The 21,964-nt window shown below is 43.0% G+C and overlaps 3 protein-coding genes across 3 annotated transcripts; 2 read left to right on the top strand and 1 right to left on the bottom strand.

Annotated features, from left to right (window-relative positions):
• Positions 1–7,643: 7,643 nt before the first annotated feature.
• Positions 7,644–8,209, top strand: LOC131235296 (uncharacterized). Its single transcript, XM_058232439.1, has 2 exons — positions 7,644–7,915; positions 8,050–8,209. Exon 1 carries the CDS (start codon positions 7,675–7,677, stop codon positions 7,894–7,896), a length of 222 nt encoding a protein of 73 aa, XP_058088422.1. The 5' UTR covers positions 7,644–7,674; the 3' UTR covers positions 7,897–7,915; positions 8,050–8,209.
• Positions 8,210–12,625: 4,416 nt separating this feature from the next.
• On the bottom strand, positions 12,626–13,899 carry LOC131235533 (uncharacterized). Its single transcript, XM_058232727.1, has 3 exons — positions 13,708–13,899; positions 13,546–13,633; positions 12,626–13,451 (listed from the first exon to the last, which is right to left on the bottom strand). The coding sequence occupies exons 1-3, from the start codon at positions 13,807–13,809 to the stop codon at positions 13,315–13,317; spliced, it is 327 nt and encodes a 108-aa protein (XP_058088710.1). The 5' UTR covers positions 13,810–13,899; the 3' UTR covers positions 12,626–13,314.
• Positions 13,900–20,088: 6,189 nt separating this feature from the next.
• Positions 20,089–20,882, top strand: LOC131234517 (uncharacterized). Its single transcript, XM_058231458.1, has 2 exons — positions 20,089–20,253; positions 20,338–20,882. The coding sequence occupies exons 1-2, from the start codon at positions 20,211–20,213 to the stop codon at positions 20,835–20,837; spliced, it is 543 nt and encodes a 180-aa protein (XP_058087441.1). The 5' UTR covers positions 20,089–20,210; the 3' UTR covers positions 20,838–20,882.
• Positions 20,883–21,964: the final 1,082 nt, after the last annotated feature.

Below are 21,964 nucleotides of genomic sequence, written 5' to 3'. Positions count from 1 at the left end.
TTCATTCCAGAAATGCCCCGATTTTTCGAACAAGTTCTAAATCGCTCGTTAGTAGGCCACTAGTTCCAAAACTATAGAATAATGTCCGTCTTACTAAGCTTAATGTCCATCGCGAGACATCCACTCGAGATCGTGACTCGGATCGCTCAACTTGGACTTATAAGGTTGATGCGTGAGTTGTGCGAATATTCTTAAAACTAACCAAGAACTTAAGTTATTTATCTGCATTCGGTCTTTGTCTAAGTTGTGGCTTTCGAACCGTTAGATCACGGCCAAATTTGGGGCAACAACCTAGAATAATGTCCTATACAAATCCATATGGTCACAGGCCTGATCGATAGTCGGTGACCGTTGAACTAAATTCTTATCTTACCCATCGATCGACGTATCCAAATGACAGGTCGTTTGTGTCTATGGGTGGATCATCGCTAGGACCAACTATCCAAAGGTGGGTGTCGACTCCTACGCCCCATAATAACTTCAAAATGGTAGAAAAACACCCCCTAGGGTTAGTATAGTGAAAACTCATCCCTTAGGGTCATTTACACCAAACCCGACACTATATAAAAGCCTTATTTGGGCACCCCCTCCCCCCATACGAATTTGCCCTGGGGAACAAAGGGAGAGAGGAGAGAAAAAGGAGAAGGAAGAGAGGAAGAAGAGAGTGAAGGTGAGAGTGAAGGTGGATCGTAGGCAAGGTGAGGCCCAAGGGAGTTCAATCTTGCACCTCCCTACCTCTTCTTCAAGGAAGAACCTCTACCACGACCGGAAGAACCCCTCTCCACTGATTAAGTAGGTTATAACGTCCTGAATTATTTTCACTGTTTTGGATTTTCAAAAATCCTTGAACTTTTTTTATATGAGTAACTTATATTATCACTTACTGACCATTAGCACTCAATGATAGTTTATACATGGGTGGAACCAGTAAAGAACCGCACAAGTCCGATTAATCAACAGTAGAAAGCCAACGAATCCGCCCGATCACTTGAACATCAAGTTTAACCCCATGATTTACTCACATAGGGCCCAAATCTAACCGACTCATCGCTAACTAATCAAGACAATCATAACTAAATTAAAGATCTAACCGAAACCGAGTCAGATAAGACCCGAATCTTAACTAATAGACCAAATCACCCCCGTTACTCTTTTAGCTTAAAACCGACGGTTTAAAGTAATCATGACCAAATCTCCACTTTCACTAGTTATAAATAGTCCACACCATGAACATAGCTAATCCAAAACCTAATCATTGCCTACAAGAAATCTCACTACCAAATTCATTTAAAAAATACTCCGATTTTTCGAACAATCTCTAGACCGCTTGTTAGTGGGTCACTAGTTCCAAAACTATAAAATAATATGTCTTACTGGGCTTGACGTCCATCGCGAGACATCCACTCGAGATCGTGACTCAGATCGCTCAATTTGAACTTACAGGGTCGATATATGAGTTGTGCGAATATTCTTGAAACTAACCAAGAACTTATGTCACTTATCTGCATTCGGTCTTTTCCCAAGTTGTAGCTTTCGGACCGTTAGATCACGACCAAATTTGGAGTAACAACTTAGAATAATGTTCTTTACAAATCCTTATGGTCGCGAGCCTAATCGATAGTCGGTGACCGTTGAACTGAATTCTGATCTTACCCGTCGATCGACGCATCCAAATGACAAGCCGTTCGTGTCTATGGGTGGATCATCGCTAGGGCCAACTATTCAACGGTAGGTGCCGACTTCTGCGTCCCGTAGTAACCCTAAAATGGTAGAAAAGCACCCCCTAGGGCTAGTATAGTGAAAACTCATCCCTTAGGGCCATTTACACCAAACTTGGCACTATTTAAAGGCCTTATTTGGGCACCCCCTCCCCTCATACGAATTTTCCCTAAGGAACAAGGGAGAGAGGAGAGAAAAAGGAGAAGGAAGAGAGGAAGAAAAGAGTGAAGGTGGACCGTAGGCAAGGTGGGGCCCAAGGGAGTTCAATCTTGCACCTCCCTACCTCTTCTTCAAGGGAGAACCTCCACCACGACTGAAAAAACCCCTCTCCACCGATTGGATAGGTAATCCCTCATCTCTTGAAACCCCCTTGTATTGAGAGGAGATTTGCATGGAATTCTAACATGCAAATGATTTGCCTCAGGGATTCCGACCGATCGACACCGAGTTCTTAGGTACGGACTATTGCTCTTAGGTGGCCTATCACCAATTTTAATATGAATATAATGATTTTGCTTGTTGGGTGATGTATTTGGGTAATCTAGAGAAACCTAAACGAGATATTATACTTTAGATCATCCCCAAATCAATAAGGAATGATTATGTAATGTTTGATGTTTCTTATCATGATTGGGTATGAATTTGATGATTGCTTATGCATTCCTTACTCGATTCTTGTATGATGTTTCCTCATAACATGTTTGATGCACTAACCCTTGTGTATTCTTTGTACTATGAGATATATGAAATGCTTGGCTTCCTCTTTAACCCACACCACACACATACACATTTATTTCTTAATATTGTTAGTAGTTGTGATTATAGAGAAATCTGAAATTGTGTTAGAAGTGTGAATGCATGATGTCGCTTGTGTTAGTAAATCCTCCCTGATTATTGAAGCGTTAGTGAATACCATCAAACCCTTGAGTTGGTTAGGAATTTGAAAAAAGAGACGATAGTCCCGTTGGTAGGACTATCCTTAAGTTAAACCCGTGGATTTGGGCGGGTACCTATGGGCTACAGTAGTTGGACTACATGGGTCGTTTGTACCTAATATCGTCTGTCACGTACTCGCCTGAACTCGTGAGGTCTAATCTACGTACTGATCAACCGTGTTTGTTAATCATGTTTGCCCACACCTGTATAGAACCTGGAACACCCTTCAACTATTTGAGCCCATTGACAACCATTTGAAACCGATCCACTAACTTGAGAGCCGGGACTATGTCTAAGCTGTCGGCCTATATTGGGGTGACAAGCCTCCCCGTAGTAACCGCAAGCGATCCCTCTGCTCGGCACTCCCCATGTGCTTGAAGTCGAGGATGGAGAACTCGACGGGATCAAGGATCGCGGGGTCTTGGCTTCATACGTTGGGGGGCCTTGGCCTCGCAACCAGTTTAGGGCATTGATATCGTGGGGTGTACTAGTTTCTCCAATCTACTGTTTAAATGGACTAAATTAAAAACCCGGCTAACACTATCATGACCGCATCGCACTAGTTAGGTTGGCGACTCGGCAGTTGAGGTCGCAATGAGGGTGGTTGGTTATACACGATCGTTAGATGGAGTCGCTCGGGGGAATGTTGTTGTGAGGGCATGCATCATGTAATTTATTACGCACTTGCATTAACAAGATTAGTTAGGTGTTTATGAATGTTTGTCTTTCATTAAATTCATAATATAATTGATGTTTGTTACAACTTAAGACTAATAGCACCCACTAAGTTAGTCACTCACTCTCACTCTGGGATAGTGTTTTAAAACATTAACTAGATTCTTCAGTAGCTGCAGATAGCGATGAGTTCGAGAAGCCGAGTGGCGCTGGCATTGACGAGGAGGACGAGTTGTCCTACTTCCAGCTGATGAGCGGTTTGCCATATATTAGTAGTCTATTCGGAATCGCTGAGTGGGGGACTCAGCGCAACTTTCCTTTAGTCTGATCATTCTTTTATATTTTTGCTGGGTGACACCTTGTGCGACCCGTTGATGTATTTTTGAACTTGTATACATTTAGTCATTTCCATTCCAGTAGACTAGTTGTGAAGTGTGATTCATGTTTCAAATAATTCCATGCTGCGCATTTAAACCTGATTAATCATAAAACAATAAAATTGATTATAAGTGATGCCCGGGAACTTGGGAGTCAAGTGTATGCACGACCCCCAATTTTCAGGGTGTTACAACTTTCTCACCCTCCATCACATCCAGCTCACCAAGGTCCCCATTACAACTGTCTATCAACGCTATCTGCTCGTTGGCGTTTAAGAACATCACCCAGTTAGAGAAGATAATAAGGTAGATAGTGTCGTCGCTGACATCGAATACTTTAGTGTAGCTCAAGTTCTTACCGAAACCATCAATGAAAGTCTATTCCTGTAAAACCATTGCCTTTGTTTGTAAAACAGTGACATTTTGAAGTTGTAGTTCAGGTGTTTGTAGAAATGCCTCAATGGTGAACTTGGCTCGATCTTGACTTGAACTCGGCCTGAGTTGGCCCGAGCTGTTGATCGAAACGAGCCGAGCTAGCCAGTCAGGCTCGAGGACCGAGCTGAGCTGAGTTCAGCCAGTGTTTGAGTCGAGTCAAGCTGAGGCCAGCTCGACTCAATGTACACCCCTACTGTCAATAGCCAATCCACTCCCTCCTGGTTGGGAAATAGATTGACTACTCCATCTGCCACCGGCCAAGGGCTGGTGGTCGGTGTTATGTGGGCCCCACCATGATGTATGTGGGCCCCACCATGATGTATGTGTTTCATTCATGCTATTCATCTATTTTTATAGATTATTTTATGTTATGAGAGAAAAATTAAGGTATATCGGAAAATTGAGGTATATCGAAATAGTGTTGAATGAATGTTGACTATTAAAAATGTCTTGCGGCCATAAAAGTTTTGGATCAAGCTGATGTTTATCGTTTCCCTTCATCTGGGTCATTATGACCTAATCAAAAGATTGGATGTCAAATAAACAGTACAGTGGTGGGCCGTAGAAGGATTTTAATGGTGGATATCCAATCATTATTGTTTTCCTGTGGTGTGGTCCACCTGAGATTTATATCCCCATCATTTTTTTTATTAATCCATAAAATGATCTGTAAAAATGGATGAACGGAATGGATGAAACAAATACATCATGGTGGGCCCACAGACCACCGCCCACCAGCCACGGGGCTGGTGTCAGGGGGAGTAGCCAGTCCGTCTCCCCTGTTTGCGATTTAAATGCAGTGGGCACCGCCATTCCTGAGTTATATGTATGCCTCGTATGCAATTACGATTACATGCATATGAACCATAATATTCTATCAGAGTATCAAATAACACGCTTTGGCCATTAGAAGAGTTGAGAAGAAAAAACCGGCACGGCGGCATCGCATTCGCACGTGATAGTGGGTTACTTTCTAAAGCCTATCGCGTAAACTTCCTGCAACGGGAAGCTAGGTGGGGCCACCGTGATGTTTGTGAGAAATCCATCCCGTCCATCCGGTTTTCTAGATCAATTTAGAACATGAATCAAAAAAATAGGAAAATCCAAAACTCAAGTGGGCTGCACGACAGGAAAGAGTGAGGATTAAACTTCCACCGTTGAAACATTCGTGGGGAGTTTTGTATCAGTCTAATATTTTTTTTGTTTTTTCAGTTCATCATAGTCGGAATAATCTTATGAACGGTATGGATGGCATATAAATATCACGGTGCACCCAGGGAAATTTCAACCGTAAGCATTTTCCTACCCACTTTTTACTGTCGTGAGGCCCAATTGAGTTTTGGATCTTCCAAATTTTTGGCCCACGTCTTAACATGATCTGGAAAAATGGATGGACGGATGGATTTCTCGCAAACATAAAGGCCGGCGCCACCTAGCTTCCCGCCGCTGGAAGTTCCTGCGAAACGGTTTTGCAGGCAGTCCGCGTCCACGTAATACGGGATGGTTTCTTGTCACGTACAACTACAAGTCGTGGGTCCACCATTTGGACGGCTTGGATTCTGATTGTTCTATGCCGTGGAGTAAAATGTCCCAGTGAATGCGCATGAATCTTCCAACATTGCCAGAGTATCAACCTATTCTTTTGGGAACATCCTTGGTACTTAAAGCTTGACTTTTCCATGACCGAAATCATCTGGAAGTACAACACTTGCTGTAGCCCCGGCTACAACAACCGAATCTTTGTGGGGCCCACCGTGTTATTTTTTGGACATCCGATCCGTCCAACAGGTGAAAAACTTCATGATAACCGTACAGACTATAAATCTATGATACAAGATATACTTTGGACACACTAAGTGCAAAAATGTAAAATCCCCCCTAAAATATTTAAATCAAGCAGTGTGTCCCACATAAGTTTTAGATCAGTCATTATTTTGGAATTCTTCTTTCATCCCTGTCAGTCGAACCAGATGAACGGGTTGGATTGAGTATGCATCTAAGGTGGGTCCTTAAACAGCATCAGAAAATTTCCCCTATGTCCACGTTCCCAGTTGTGTGGACCACCTGAGCTCTGGATTGGCCTGAAATTGAGGGGCGTAAGATGGAGCAGCTGGGGCGCGGATTAGCTACTGGCAGGTTGAGTAGCGAGACTCGCTATTGAAGTGACGTAATCAAGTTCCGTGGGCCTCACCATGATGTATTTTTTGTATCCACACCTTCCATTCATTCGGAGAGATCATTTTAGGAAAATAACCAAAGAATGAGTTAAATCCAAAGCTCCAGTAGACCCCAGCACAGAAAACAGTGGGGACAGTGACGCCAATCATTAAAAACTTCTAAAGGCCACAAAAGTTTTAGGTCAAGCTGATATTTGTGTTTTCTCTTATTTGTCTTTTTTAACTTTTAAACAGGTTGGATTTCAAATAAACATTATGGTGGGCCTTAGGATAGTTTTGATGGTGGAAATCACTCTCCCTGCTGTTTTCTGTGGTGGGGTCCACTACAGATTTTTATCTGCTTCATTCTTTGGCTCATGACTTAAAATGATATTTCAAAATGGATGGACGGTGTGATATAACACAGACATCATAGTGGCGCCCACAGAACTTGGTGACGTCACTTCAGTAGCCGATTCGCTACTCAACATGTCGTTATCTAATCCGCGTGCGAGCAGATGCCACAAAATATCGGAAACGGATTGGCTACTCCCCCTGCCACGAGCGGCTGGTGGTCGGTGCTCCGTGGACCCCACCATGATGTATGTGTTTCATCCATTCCGTCCATCTATTTTTAGAGATCATTTTATGGTTAAAAAAAGCGCATTTTATGGTTAAAAAAGGAAAAATGAGGTATATCGAAATCTCAAGTGGACCACATTACAGGAAACCCTATTGACTGAACATTGACCATTGAAAACGTTTTTGGGGCCATAAAAGTTATGGATCAAGCTGATAATTATTGTTTCCCTTCATCTGGGTCTTTATGACCTAATCAACAGATTGGATGTCAAATAAACAGTACATTGGGCCTTAGGAGGATTTTAATGGTGGATATCCAATAATTATTGTTTTCCTGTGGTGTGGTCCATCTAACATTTATATCCCTATCATTTTTATCATTAAACCATAAAATGATCTGTAAAAAATGGATGAACAGAATGGATGAAACTCATACATCATGGTGGGCCCACAGAGCACCGAACACCAGCAACGGGGCTGGTGTCATGGGGAGTAGCCAATCCGTCTCCCAAAAAATCATATGGTGGGCCCCACATAACTCAGCAGCTGTTGCAGAGGAATCCGGTTCTCTTTCTACCCTCCATCCATCGATGGTACACGTTTCATACTCCGCCGACATCTTTTCCTTCCCGAGAGACAGATGGCGAGCATGTCCTTGCCCCATGCCAACGTGTGACCTGCTGTTGCCACGTGCGGTCCAGCCACTACGAACCTGCTGTTATAAAACGCAGTCCAGCTCCCACAATCCAAATCCAAACGCTCCATTTCTTCCTGTGATTTCCTTCAGAGCGATCATGGGTGTCCCCTTATGTGTGCAATGCGGCACGAGGAGCAACCCGTGCCGGTGCAAGGTCGTGGGGCCCACACTGGGCTTCCTGGCGTTCGCGGTCGCGGCGGTCGTGGAGTGGCCGATCGGAGCCGTTGTTTATATCTTTCGACACATGAAGGGCCGGCGCATCATGGCCCACCCGGCCACCGTCGTGTATCCGTCCGTTTCCAATGCGATTCCAATATGAGCCGTTGATATGGTTCTATGTACGGAAAAGGAATGTAGCTTTTTGTTTTTTCGGTTAGCTACACCCACTTGGGGGTTCACACTTCACTGTTAGCCAACCTCGGTGTTGAAACGAGGTATCTTTACTCAGTCTACCACTGGAGCTATGGATCAGGGGGCGGAAAAAGAACGTAGCTATGGTGATAAATAAAAATGTAAGATGTTGGTATGTATTTCTATTTCCTACTGACTTGGGTTTTTTTAAATTGAACCAAGGGTTGTATGTGTTTGTGTAAGTCGTCTTTTATGATCCGATCACGTAACGATCAGGCCTCTTTCTACTTGTAATTAAGGGGGGGAAAAGATTGGCGCCCCACCATGATGTATGTTTTATTATCCATACCCTTCATCCATTTTTCCTGCTCATTTTAGGGCATGAGGCCAAAAATGACGCATATCCAAATATCATGTGGATCACGCCACAGGAAAAAGTGGTGATTGAATGCCCACCATTAAAAAATTTAATGGGCCCACCGTAATGTTTGTCCGTCATCTAAACGGATGATTAGGTCATACAACCTGGATGAAGGAAAAACAAAAATTTCACCTTGTTCCAAAACTTTAGTCGCCTCCAAGAAGTTTTTAATTACGGGCGTTCAATCACCACCGTTTCCTATGGTGTCATCAACCTAACGCTTGGATCTGCTTCACCTTTTTTGTCTATTTCCCTAAAATGAGTTCGCAAAATTGATGGACGGCATGGATAATACACACAAATCATGGTGGGGCACACAGAACCGACCAGTACCGACTTCGGTATTGGAGGGGTCACTACCGAAATCAAGTCCCTTGAGAAGAGAAGAGACCTAAGCCCGGTCAGTTTTTGTATTGGGCTTCATGTCAAGTCATTTTTGCCCAACCCGACCTGACTTCATATGTGCACCTGTTATGGATCTTACCACAATGCCCTTCCCGTTCTCGGTGAGGCAACCTGTCTATTTCTTTATGTATGCATGGCCCATTTTATCAATTTTCGTCTAGGAGGTAGTTGTGCCTGGGCCCATGCCCGGATTTTGTTGGGCTCAGCCTCGAGCCTGCTGTTCTAGGCCATGCCGGGCTTGACCATGGGTCTTAGGTGTCATGCTCGAACTTCGCCCGTCGTAACTGGCATGGGCCGCAACCTGCTTCAGCAGTTCGAGACCCATGCACCAAGATGGCAAAGATGTGGGCTATTCTAAAGTGGGGTCCATCGCTTCCATGAAATATGAGCTGGCCCAACCCCAGCCCAGCATTCTTCGTATCTGGACCCACAGCCCCAAAAAAGTGTACCCAACCGGGTAAGTTGACCGTCCGGATTCTGAACCAGGTCATGTCACAGCTGACCACCACCTCACACCTGGGCCTCGTACATGTAAATAACGGTGGCAGTGGGCCGGAGCCTGTCCATGCTGACGAGCCCTATCCAACTTTCGTATGGGGCTTCGACCTACTAGCTCGACAGATGGGCAGGGCCTGGGCCCAACATGCATGGCGTGATGAATTTCTAGGTTGCCTTTGGTGTCACGTCATTGTAGCGCGACCCAGCCAGCCAGCCCGGCTTGAGATGACCACATGCATACGCCTTTCATGGTTTCATCCTCTAAATATTTTATTTTTTTATGAGTGGCCCACTTGATAAACAGATAGATTAGGAAAAATGAAGAAGTGGGAAATAGAGAATTCATCAATTTTCAGGTCAGATGGGACCCAACCGATCGAGTTCATTCAAGTGAGAAAAAGCGATTTTATCCGGTTTCACGCCTGACTTGTTGTAATCGGGCTTGGCACTGTTCTGGGCCATGTGGGCTTCAGGCCTTGGGCCTTATTGTCACCCTTGCATGTAAACTCCACCTCGCTTGCACCATTTGTGGTGGAAGCCCATCTACCGTCTGATCATTTCTGGCGAAAATGTGGACCCCAAGATACATTGCCATGTAAGCTCGTGCGTGCATTGATGGACTCAGATTGCATGGTGATGAGTCACCACGTAGCTTGGTAATGTGGAACAGCTCAATGACGTGGCGGGATTTTTAACCGGGCATATATGCCACTATCAGGAGTCCGGATCCTCTGTTTGCCAAAAGCACGACATTCTTGCTTTTTTGTCTCTTTTGTAAAGGATCCGTATTCCACTATCAGAAATGGGCATAGTCGGTTACCCAGCAACTTTCAAATATGCAAAGTATTCCACTATCAGAAATGGGCATAGTCGGTTACCCAGCAACTTTCAAACATGCTTTGCATAGGATTAGCAACTTTCAAACGAATGCAGGTGGTACATGATGGTGTGGCCCCACCTAACTTCCTGCTGCGGTGGTACATGACTCAATTAAATCGAGCCACGTTCTAACACCACCAAGCTATGTGGCGTTGACCTACTGGCAGTTTCCTTTTTTCCCACATTCACAGAAGACGAAACCTCCTGGCTTTAAAAAACCAAAATTTGAATGGGAACTCAAATTAAAAAGGAATCACCAAGTCGCATTTCCGAACATCTCAATCCCTGACACGTGGACGTGGCACTCCTTACGGATCCTCTTCGGGCTTCTATAATCTTCTTCAACTGTCCAACTAGTATGAGAATCGTACTCTTTCTGCATTTCTGCTAACATCCGTTGCAGTTCCGCTATGCTATGGCTCTTCTCCTGCCACACAGTTTCGTCCTTTCACATACACGTCAGCTGCGGAACAGCCAAGTTGGATAAACGTCTTTCTATCATGGTTCGACGTACGTATTGCTGTCATGTAGATACGCACATGCATTGTCCATTAGCAACATGGGCCTATTGCCCTGGTACCGGTCCAAACCAGGGCGATACTACCTCGTAAGCAGTCTCGCATTGGGAATTAGGGCTGTCAATAGACTGGGCTTGGGTGGGCCAGGCCTGGTGTCTTGCATGCTTCTTCATTTGCGAAATCTCCTTGAGCCTGGCCTATTCAAAATTTTGATTTTGCCTGGCCCAAGCCAAGCCCATTGACAGCCCTAATCTGTAGGTTGACCTATGGGTCAGCTCGTCTTGAATTTCCATTAAGGATGGTGCAATCAGGCCTAGGCCCTGCAATTCAATGATTTGTATTTAGGTTCGCCATGCATTCACTGATGGCTCCCACTGCTTGTACAGTATTTAGTTGGTGCACACCATCGCAAAATAAAGCTAGCAATCGCTATTGAATATGATACTTAAAATATAAGGCTATCAAGATCACCAAGATATGAGTAATAAATAAAATTTCAGATAATACATCTTCATCTTAATCTAATGCAGTGTTGGAAACAAAAAATCACTAAGTAGAAAGTCATATTAACATTTTCTACTTTTTTAATTTTAATTTTATTTTTGTTTACACACGCGCACACACCATCACACACTCATGCCGTGGTGGGCTTTCACCACCTGTGGATACTCGAACCCTTGACTGGGTGTTGTGTTGAAACTCCCGCGAGTCTACTACCGGAGCAAGAGCAAGGATCCTTTCACCACCTGTGGATACTCGAACCCTTGACCGGGTGTTGTGTTGAAACTCTCACGAGTCTACTACCGGAGCAAGAGCAACGATCCATTTTCTACCGATATTCTTGTGGTAGACTCACAAGAGTTTCATCCCAAGATCATGGTTCCAGGGGGAATCCTACAATCCATTGGGATGAAATCCACTGTAGTGTGAGTGCATGTGTTTAAAAAACAAAAAATAAAAAATAAAGTCATATTAACAGTTTCTACCCAAAAAACACTACTTGAGTGTAATCCAACTTAATATTACTTGTGTTTTAAAAATAAAAAATAAAAAATAAAAAATCTGACCATCTAATCAGGGATTTCACATTGTTGCTTGTGATTTTTCTAACCGTCTGACGTTTCATCAACTACCACACCCTGATGATTGAACCCGTATACTAACCCACCCTATTCTTGGCTCTTCGACCTCACATGTGGTGGCATGTTTTCACGTAAACCTCACTCAAAAGTCTTTATGAATCACGGAATACCCGTAGAGCCTGTTTGGTATAATGTGGACACCGATTTAGTGAGAAAAATCACTCGTGCCAGGCAAATCTATTGATTTATTAGGGAGTTGTCACCAACAGATATATAGTGTATCCAGGAATTGCATCTCCCTGCGAGGAAATCCCGTCCCAAACAGGTGCTTAAGCTTCTAATGAAAGCGACAAAAAGGGAAATCAGAATCTTCAGAAGAGCCAGAGAAGCATGCGCGTTCTAAACGGAGAGAAAGAACAGGTAGTCCGTCTGACTACTGTAGGTCCACAAATATTCCCATCAGTCAGATAGGCTGGCGGGACCATCTGCATCGTCCGTCCTTCACTGCCATCCTTTGCCATTTGGGGCCACTTTAATTGCTGGTGCACTGAACTACCAAAGGTAGCCAGGCTGCTCCAAGTCCTATATGTAAAATCCACTCCGTCTATCAGATTCCATCCTCGAATTTAGGACCTGACTTAAAAATATCAGCGCGATCCCCAACTCAGATGGGCTAAACCATAGGGAACAATAGGGATGAGATGTCAACCGTAGGTTGTGTGTGGGTTACTATATTGTTTATCTTTCATTAAATCCGTTCATCAGGTGTAACTCTACAGTATGAATTGAAAATAGAAAAATCAGATATCGAAATATCGGGTGAGCCACACCATGTGAACTTGGAGGTTTTGGAAGTAATTTCACGTTCTTAAAGTGCAGTACACGTGCGTGCCCGGCCTCTCACAACCGCGAGTGCACTTAGCATTCTAACAACCGAAGAGTACCGGTTATCCGTAAGGGACTAGCGTAATATTTGCAACAACAAGCGCTAACCATCCGCATGTAGGCATACGTGTCACGTGTGAATCTGAGGTTTCCATCTGCCAAAAAAAATCAGCAGCTTCAACTCCTCACGTGGGCCACCATCCATAAACCTAATGGCTAAAACAAAATTTTCTAGCCGTCCATTTGTTTTGGATGCTGACGCCCACATGAGTTGTGAAATGGCCTGATTTTTTAGGTTAGAAGAAATGAAGCAGTGCTGGCACCTGATTATAAAATCAGATCTCGCACGCGCATCTCACATTGACACGTGAGGCAGCGTGTGAATGGGCAACGCTCCCACGCGCTCGTGGAATTGGTAAACCAACGATAAAAGGCAGTTAGCAAAATTAAAAATAAAAGAAAACTTGATACCTTTCTCTTTTCGGTAGCCATGAGCGACAGCATTTCCTGCATAAACTCGGAAAAAACCTGAAAGAATGGGAAAAAAAATAATTACAAATTACAAATGCTGAAAGATGGGTAGACCTCGGAACACTGAAATTGGTGGGCCTCATTACGGATAGGCCATGGTCGGTCTTCTTTTCACCATATTGGAGCTCCTATGATTGGAATGGCTAGGATTACCAATTCAAGGCGGACTACGAATTCACTTCAATAGTCCGTCGGACTAGGAAATCGACCTTTGTGTGTGAAATTGTACTCATCTCATCCTCTTCTTCATCTGGATCGTACAATCCCGCATCATACATCATTTTCTTCCTTTGATCAGATAAAACTGCCGAAAAAATAATATAAAAATCTCTGATTTTTTTTAAAAAAATAAATTAGATAACCATAATTGAGATTAATTAATTAATTAAAATAATTACCTGTGTAAGCTTCTTGAATTTGCTGAAATCTCCTCTTCGATTCTTCTGCATGCAGAGGCGTTTGGATGCATCTGTCTGGATGCCATTTCTGGACGGAAATCAGATCCTTAACTCCACAAATTGTAAAAAATTTAAAATCGATTTCTAGAGAAAGAGATTTACCAATGCGAGCTTCCGATGAGCAGTTCGTATTTCAGAGGCGGAGGAATCCCTATCGACGCCAAGAACGACGTAGTAAGATCTGGACCGTCGATTGTTGTCCATTTCGATCAGTTCATGGGCGGATGGAGATTTCAGGATTGGATTGCAAAAGGGAAATTAATATAGAGAGACAAGGGGCGAGGGTTGCGTTTGCATGGGTTGATCGGAAAGAAAGGAAAAGGAGAATGTGTGGATTGGAGAGAGTTTCCGATCTTCTGGTTATGGAAGAGATTCAGAAAACCGGAACGTTCTAGAAGGTCCGTTCCAGTAAGTCGCTGTCTGGTGGGGACGTCGGACGCCAGATATTTCGGCTCGGAATCGAAAGAGTCTTACTCCTGTAGGCCGCGGACTACTAAAAGCGAATTCGATGTCCGCCAGTTGTGCCATGTGTGAGGATGATCGTAACCGTTCAAGTGGTGGGTCCCACGGGCTATTGTAAATGTTTTAGCATGGGCATAAGATCATGCCCATTCATTGTGGGATCACGGGTCTTGGACCGGGGAATGTTTGGCATTTGTTTAAACGAGTTTTTTTTTAAAAAAATTATATTTCTAGAAAATTACTTTTATAGACTTAAAATGTATTTAGTTAGCTATTTAATTAATCAATTTTGAAAAAGTAAATTTTCTCATTTGGCACTTATTATAAACGCATTTTCCCTTTTACAAGCTTACAAAAGTACTCATAAAGTGGGAGATTCCTAGGGCCAGTTTGATAAGAAAATTAATATATAATGTGAAACTTACGTTTTTTGGAGCATGAAATTTTAATAAATGAAAATATGCACATGTAACTCAATTGTCACGTGTAAAGAGCAAATATAGGTAGACTGTGCGTATAAAACACATCCGTCGACAGGAGACCTACAAAAGTAGTAGATTTCAAAATCCCCACCCTATTTCTTGATGGACTGGATGAATGATATCTAAGTTTAATTAATCCTTCCAGTTGTTTCCAAGCATGAGATGAAAATTACAACCTAATGCAAACCCATACTACTTTCAAGCATGCCTCTAATGTTTCTAGTCTTGGTAATTGCACACAAGTGTAGAGATGTATACCTCCACACATGTGCCATCATTGGACGTAGATCTGTCATCAAATCCATCCACCATTTATGCTGATCACGTTTTTTCCTAAAAATCATCTAGTCAATGCGGACGATGGGCCCCAATATTGAAACAAGTGAATGGGTTAGAAAACTCCTGCTAAGAGTTTTAGAGTTGCGCGTCTGTTTTCCAAACCGTGTCCACCTTATGATACAAGGATGAATGTGATGAGGTTAATCACCGTCTTCCTCAAGGATAATTATTCCGAATCCACGGAGCTTCTTTAGACTCCTCACGGAGACTTCTCGAGTTCACGAGGAAAGAAAGCAAAAAAATACAAATAAATTCAAATAAATTCTAATAAATTAGAAATTTAATTAATTACTTACTATAAATAATAAATTTATTTTTATAGTAAATTTCTTATGTTGCTTAACTAGGTTATTTTCCTAATTATTCTAAGCACTTTTCATATTGGACACAACTCTTAAAGCTTAACCAATAGAGAGTTATATAATCAAACTAAAACTTACTATTTTTGGTAAAAATGGAATTAAACATAAAATTCGACTATTAATATGATGGAATCTCGCAATTTCAGCGTGGGCAGCCTGGCTATGCCGAGTTGGTTGGCTAAAGTAGCTTATCCTATCTCAAAATCATATATGACACGTCAAGTATCTCATTCCGATTTGCGAGATATGCTTGTTTTAAAGTTACGATAGTCTTGATGACTTCTGCTTCTAATTGGGCTTTCTCAAGTCCATCCTGAGCATAAAAGTGTCCGCGACCTGCTCTACATCACCTGATCAGTGGACCAACCTACTTCTTGGGATAAGGCATCAATACGGCAATGCCTTTCTGATGGATGGATTGGATCCGGGACTTACCTTCCATAATGGCAAACTTGTAGCATAACAAATCTTATCTAGCTGTGGTTTTCCTAGGGCATATATCTGTGGGGCTCATGATGATGACCGGGCGGCATCCACTCCATTCATCCCTTTCACCATATCATGATAGGATATGGCTCAAGAAAAATAATTAAGCAGCTCTAAAATTTAAGTGGATCACACCACATTAATAGGGGAGATAATTCAACGCTTACCATTGAAAGGTCAATAGGCGGAATTCATGCATATCTGAGTTAGAGATGCTATTGCTGCGCCATCTATGGTAGGTCCCGTAAACTGGACGGCTTAATTTCAGTTACCGTATGCCACGTGTACCTACTCGTGTGAGAATTGGTTGTCACATCTGAAGAGGCGAATGACCAGGTATGCACGTGCGAAACGCTGGTCCCACTTAAAATCCAGCTAGTTGACGTGTGCGTGACAAGAAATGTCGTTCAGTCTCCACTCACCGTACACTGCCCAACCATTCTCGTGGACAGTCGTAAGTAGAGATGGAGAAGCGGGTCCCACGGGGCAAGATCCAAACCTCCTCTTCTATTCCTGGGACTCTGAACATAGTGACCGCCACTTGGCTCTAGAGGTGGGCATCGGGTCGAGTCGGACCGGATCGGGTCCAACGCGACTGATCCAATTTTTCAAGAGCATGATCTGAACAATCCAATCCAAGACCGAGTCTAGTAGGGCTAACTCGATCTGATCTGAATCCTTGTTGGCATGACTCGAACCGAGTCCAACTCAGTTTAGGAAACCAAATCGAGTCAGATTGAGTTGAGTCTAGGGAGAGAGAGGGAAAGAAAGGAGGAGAGAAAGAAGGAGATGTGAGAAATCAGGAGAGAAAGGAGGAGAGAAGGAAGGAGAGGAGGGAAATTGTGAGAGAAAGAGGGAGAGAAAGGAAGAGAGATAGGTGGGTGTGGCGCTTCCTTCGGGTAGAGAAAAAGAGGTTAGGGTTCGTTCAGATTTCGGATCGGTCCGGATTGACCATGATCCGAACTCGATCCGATGTACAATCGGATCTAAGTGGTCATACTCGATCCGCACCGATCTAGGCTTTCAGTTTGGTTCGGATCGGGTTAGATTCGTCAGATCGGGTCAGATTCTGCCTAACTTTACTTGGATGCGACCTGCAAAAAAGCGATGTGACAATAGGAGGCCACCTTTATGTATTCCCTGTATATCCAAGCTGTTCATCCATTTTTCCATATTATTTTAGGCCATGGTCCCAAAACCGAAGAAAATACAAATTTAAAGTGGACCACACCACGGGAAATAGTGGGTATTAGCCATTAAAAACCTTTTGTGGGCTACGAAAGTTTTGGATCAAGCTGATATTTAAGTTTTCCTTTCATCCAAGTTTGTGTGATCTCATCCCCAAGCTCGATGGTTGATAAACATTACTGTGGATGCTAGGTAATTTTAATAGTGGGCGTTCAATAACCACTTTTAACTGTGATATGATACATTTGAGATTTTTAACTACATCTTTTAAATCATTTACTAAAATAAGCTAGAAAAACAGATGGGCTAACAGATATACAATGAATACATCAAGGTGAGCCCTACCATCTGGGTCTCACCCAAATAGTTAGTTTTGGGGTATGCAGCCTAATCGTCACTTATTGGTACTGCCCCAGCCTATAACGAGCTCCTATTAAATATTAGACCTCAACCTCATTGCCCATTCTCAACCCAACAACTTTCAAACAAGCTTTGTTATTCGGTGTCTAGTCAAATTTCTCCATGTTGTGCTTGTGTAGAATTCACTATAGCTATAGGCACGGCGGTACCCAACCTGAGTTCAGTTTACATAGATGTCGTGGTAACCCTAACATGACCTAGCCTGATGGTGCGAAAAGGGTAGAATTTGATTGAGCCATGTGCCTGTGCTAGTGGCCATTATAGTCAAAGAAAATACTCAACTACTTTCAAATATTCTGTGGCATCATACTTAGAAATTCTGCCACATTCTAACACCACCAAGCTATGTGGATTAGGGTCACCATGCCACCTTCATCTAGTTAGTTTTGTATTACTGAAGGGTGCAAATTTTGGTATTCCACTCATTCAAGAGACGTTCTGACACAGGGTCTCCCATAAATGGGCCTAATCTCCACTTGCACAATGTAGGGATTGGAATCCTCCACGACACTTCTTGTGGAGAGCAGGTTTGCATTCATGTTATTACTAACGTTGTGACACTTCTTATGGAGAGCAGGTTTGCATTCATGTTATTACTAACGTTGTCAGCATTGCTGCATTAAATGTTGCGTTTGATGATATGGCCCAATCAAATTGCAACAAATAGAAATTTCATGTTTGTGATAAGAAGACAATCCAGATTCCCATACGAAGCATCCAATCGGTTCATCAAGCAAGTTTCTCATCTTTATTAAAATTTCTGAAAAATAAGCCCTACGGAGGACTCAAGTGGGTTAAGGCATGGGAACGATGTAAAATTACAGCTAAAACCTTAAAGGTCATGCAATAGCCAGCAGTGGACGATATAAAACTACAACTAAAACCTCTGAGTTCATGTAATAGCCTGCTCCCTTTTTTAAATGAGGCTGATTTTTAAACTGTCTATTTATTCTTGTAGGGAGCACTTGATGAATAGACTGATGGAACTCCATGATGGGCCGCAAAGGCAACCTACGGTGGGCGTTGCCCTTTCCATTATTCCCTGCATTATGGACCACACCAGTTGTGGATTGGACTGAACAACATGACATCTCCACAAATGGCACAGGGGCTGGAGATGTAAACGAAAACTGTAGTGAGGTGGCACACAAGCGTGCCTTTTTACTTGTTTACATTTTAGGCGGTTTCACTCACCCTGTTTGGGATTAGGGTTGTAAATGGGCCACTCAAAATCAAATTTTTGAATAGGGCCAGCCCATCACGCCCAGCCACACAGATCAAAAATCCGGGCTGAAGCCAACTTCCGGCCCAGCCCATTGACAGCCCTATTTGGAACGGAAGCAGATTGAATGGTGCCCGAATCACTAGTTATATCCCAGTGACCCTACATAGCGGGATCTAATTGGGCAACAAGCAACTGTCAAATATAAAGCCTTGTCGTGTATGTCATAGACTGAACAACTTTCCAACATGCTTTGCATAGGGCCATCTCAATATACTAGAGATACCCTGGTAATTTAGTCACAGGGTACTATGTGCCTCAATAGGAAGTTCTATAGGCCAAAGCTGTGTGGGGCCATCCTGATGTCAAGGTGACATCTACATGGTCCATTAATTTCTCAAAGTGACATTAGGACTTGGGCTCAAAATGAGGTAGATCAATAACTCGAGTGAGTTAAATGATAGGAAAGTACTGAGAAAAAAACCACCCACAGTGGAAACCTTATTGAGCCCACAAATTTTTAGGTTGAAGTTTATTTTTATTTTCTAAGTTTATATTAGTGAAATAGTCAATTAAAATATTTGGATGGCATATAAACATCACAATGGACTCCAAGAAGGTTTCAATAATGATCATTTTCATCCCCACTTTCCTGTAATATGGTACACTCAATTAGTTATAACTCTACTTCAATTTAATTATGCTTATGTCCTAGCATAAGATACGGCGCACAAGCAATTCAATTCCCCAAGGTTGAGGCCTAAAATTAAGTTAATCTTATTTTAATTAACAGTAATTATGTATAAGAGACCTTGATCTCTAGTAGTCAACGGTTATTCTAGTCCCCTCATTAGGCACTTTACTAATGATTATTTCTATTTTTACTATGGAAACCAGGTTCCAAATGTTTGGATATAAGCACCTATTTATCTAGAATAGAAATGAAGTGAAATGAAATGAAGATTAAATCCATGCTTGGATATGATCAGACATTTTACTACGTTGGGATGGCTAAAAAAACTGCAAATGCCATATTGATTCGTGAAGTAGTGCTCATGAGAATCATTATCCCATGAACATTAGATATTCCATTTCTTTTCCTATACCATCCAAACGGGCTTCAGGTAGAGTACTCCACATTTTCATTAGTAAACCATGGTAAGTTTCGTGATCCATCCAAACAACAGCTATTGTCTTATCAAGGACATGGAATTTCTTCTCTGTGAATTAATCCATCGACTCACCCCACACGTGCGTAATATCAGCTCCGTTCATTAGCAAGCCTTCAAACAAGGAGCTCTGACCAAAAAATCTAGTGGTCCATGTACGTTAAAGGCAAGGTAGGCTGTCTGGCCAGACTCCAATCTTTTCGGCCGGGTATCTTTTTTTTAAAAAAAATATAATTCTTTTGGCCCACCTGTTGAGAACGCGAACCTTATTAAACTCCAGGTGACATGCACTGCCAGGTGGACAGTCAGGATCTCATACACATGCTATATTGGCACGCGTGAGGTGAACTGCACCAACTATTCATAGAAATGATCTTTCCAAGCTGCAGAAATAAAGCAAACCATGCATATATAAATCCTTCCATTGGCTTTTGGAATTTCAGAGCGAGAGAGAGAGAGAGAGAGAGCGAGAAAGATGGGTTGCAATCCTCTTGGCAATGTTCTCCGAAGGCTCCGTGGTAAGTCCTCTCTCTCTCTCTCTCTCTCTCTCTCTCTCTCTCATTTGGTAAATTTTCTGATTTCTGTGACTATTTTTCAACCAGCCAAGGTGAACAGACGAAGGTCCCTGAAAGCCCATCAACTTCGAGAAAGGATGGCAAAATCCGTAATTCCAACCAACGACAACCCCATTTACGTAGCCCACCCACCATCCGATCTCGCCAACACGACGCATGGCCCACTCCCCCCAACGCCCATTCATAACTCAACCCACGTATTTCCCGCCAACAGCGACACCAAAGAAGTCCTGCAAGTCCGCTTCTCCGAACCCGACACCCATGACAGCATCTCAACCGTCGATTTCTACCGCGACCGAAACGACCCGGAATGGTCCCGACACGAGTCGGGTTTCGCCAGCTATAGTAACGGATCCCCCGTTTCGGGTCCGGGAAACGAAGATGGTAGTAGGAGGGACTATTACTGTGGGGAGTATCATTACTATCCTACCCCTGTTCGTGAGGGTACTTGCAATCTTGCCGCTGATAGTAATCGCCTCACGACGATTTTCAGCGACGAGAATCCAAATGCATGTAATATCGTTTGAAATTTAAAATTAAAAACGTAAATATAAAATGCTTTTTTTCTTTTCTTTTTTTTTGTGTACTTCTTTTTCTGCTTTGTCAGTCTGCCGAATCAGATGCTTGGCTTATTGAGGAAGGGTGAATATTCGGCCACGTGTCATAGATTTATTTGGCTGTTGGCTAACATGCGCATTTGGTGTGTTATCTAGAGTTTGAAAAACCAACGCGCACCTCTCCACGTGGACTTGCAAACGCGGCCAGGGTTTTTAACCCATCATGTGCTGTGGAGATCTGAGACGTATATCAGGTGGGGCCCTAACTTTAGATGAACTGATCCAGAAATTTCTGTGATTCACTTATCGAACAGTTGACACGTGTACATTTGGTCAATGATTTTCGAACCGTCCATCTTTTTATTCGAAACCAGCTGTTAGGCCGACCTAAGTTTTGAAAATAGCTATAATTATTTCGGGTGCAGACTGATTAGCGGTTCAGATCTCTCACATACATGAAATTTTTATATACGTAAGACGTGCGAGTACAAGCGCTACAGTGAGTACCGTTTTGCATTCCTTTTAGTGGGACCCACCGTGCTGTTTACGTTCTATCCAACCCGTCCATTAGATGCAAGCCTATATATGGGGCACAGATACCAAAATATAGCCTAATTCATTTCTCAGGTGGGCCACACCAAATGGAACAATGGGGAAGAGAGGGGAAGGGGAGACCCGTGATAGAAGCCTACGGATAGAGTTTCGTGTGCACTGTTTTGATTATATTTCATCCAACCCGTTCGTCAAATGAGCCCTACCAGGGTTATGGGACCCACCGAAAATCAAGACATTCTGAAACGTACGTGGGCGATAATAAGTGCACACACAGGTTTTAAGAGTGAAGTTTCCCACCTGAGTTATTCATAGAAATGATTCTGGGGACGTACACTGTCAATGAGGAGGAGCAGAAGATAGACGGTCTAGATTCTATAAAACATCACGGGTGAGCCCCACAGAGCACGAACGTATGGGATCATGAGAATATTTGGTACAACTATGCGACACCTCGTATACACTTTAACGGCCACCACATGTACGGTGATCCCTCCATGAGATGAATGCAAATATACCAAGGTCCAAAAGCTCATCTCATCCTT

The sequence above is a fragment of the Magnolia sinica genome, chromosome 19 (assembly GCF_029962835.1).
Source record: "Magnolia sinica isolate HGM2019 chromosome 19, MsV1, whole genome shotgun sequence".
NCBI lineage: Eukaryota > Viridiplantae > Streptophyta > Magnoliopsida > Magnoliales > Magnoliaceae > Magnolia > Magnolia sinica.
This window is presented reverse-complemented; position numbering and strand designations above follow the sequence as displayed.

Coding starts and splice junctions, on each gene's coding strand:
- LOC131234517 (XM_058231458.1), top strand. CDS start 20,211: ATGGGTTGCAATCCTCTTGGCAATGTTCTCCGAAGGCTCCGTG. Junction 20,254..20,337: donor TGTTCTCCGAAGGCTCCGTG/GTAAGTCCTCTC, acceptor TTTTTCAACCAG/CCAAGGTGAACAGACGAAGG.
- LOC131235296 (XM_058232439.1), top strand. CDS start 7,675: ATGGGTGTCCCCTTATGTGTGCAATGCGGCACGAGGAGCAACCCGTGC.
- LOC131235533 (XM_058232727.1), bottom strand. CDS start 13,809: ATGGACAACAATCGACGGTCCAGATCTTACTACGTCGTTCTTGGCGTC. Junction 13,634..13,707: donor CTCATCGGAAGCTCGCATTG/GTAAATCTCTTT, acceptor ATTTCCGTCCAG/AAATGGCATCCAGACAGATG. Junction 13,452..13,545: donor AATTCAAGAAGCTTACACAG/GTAATTATTTTA, acceptor TTTTTTCGGCAG/TTTTATCTGATCAAAGGAAG.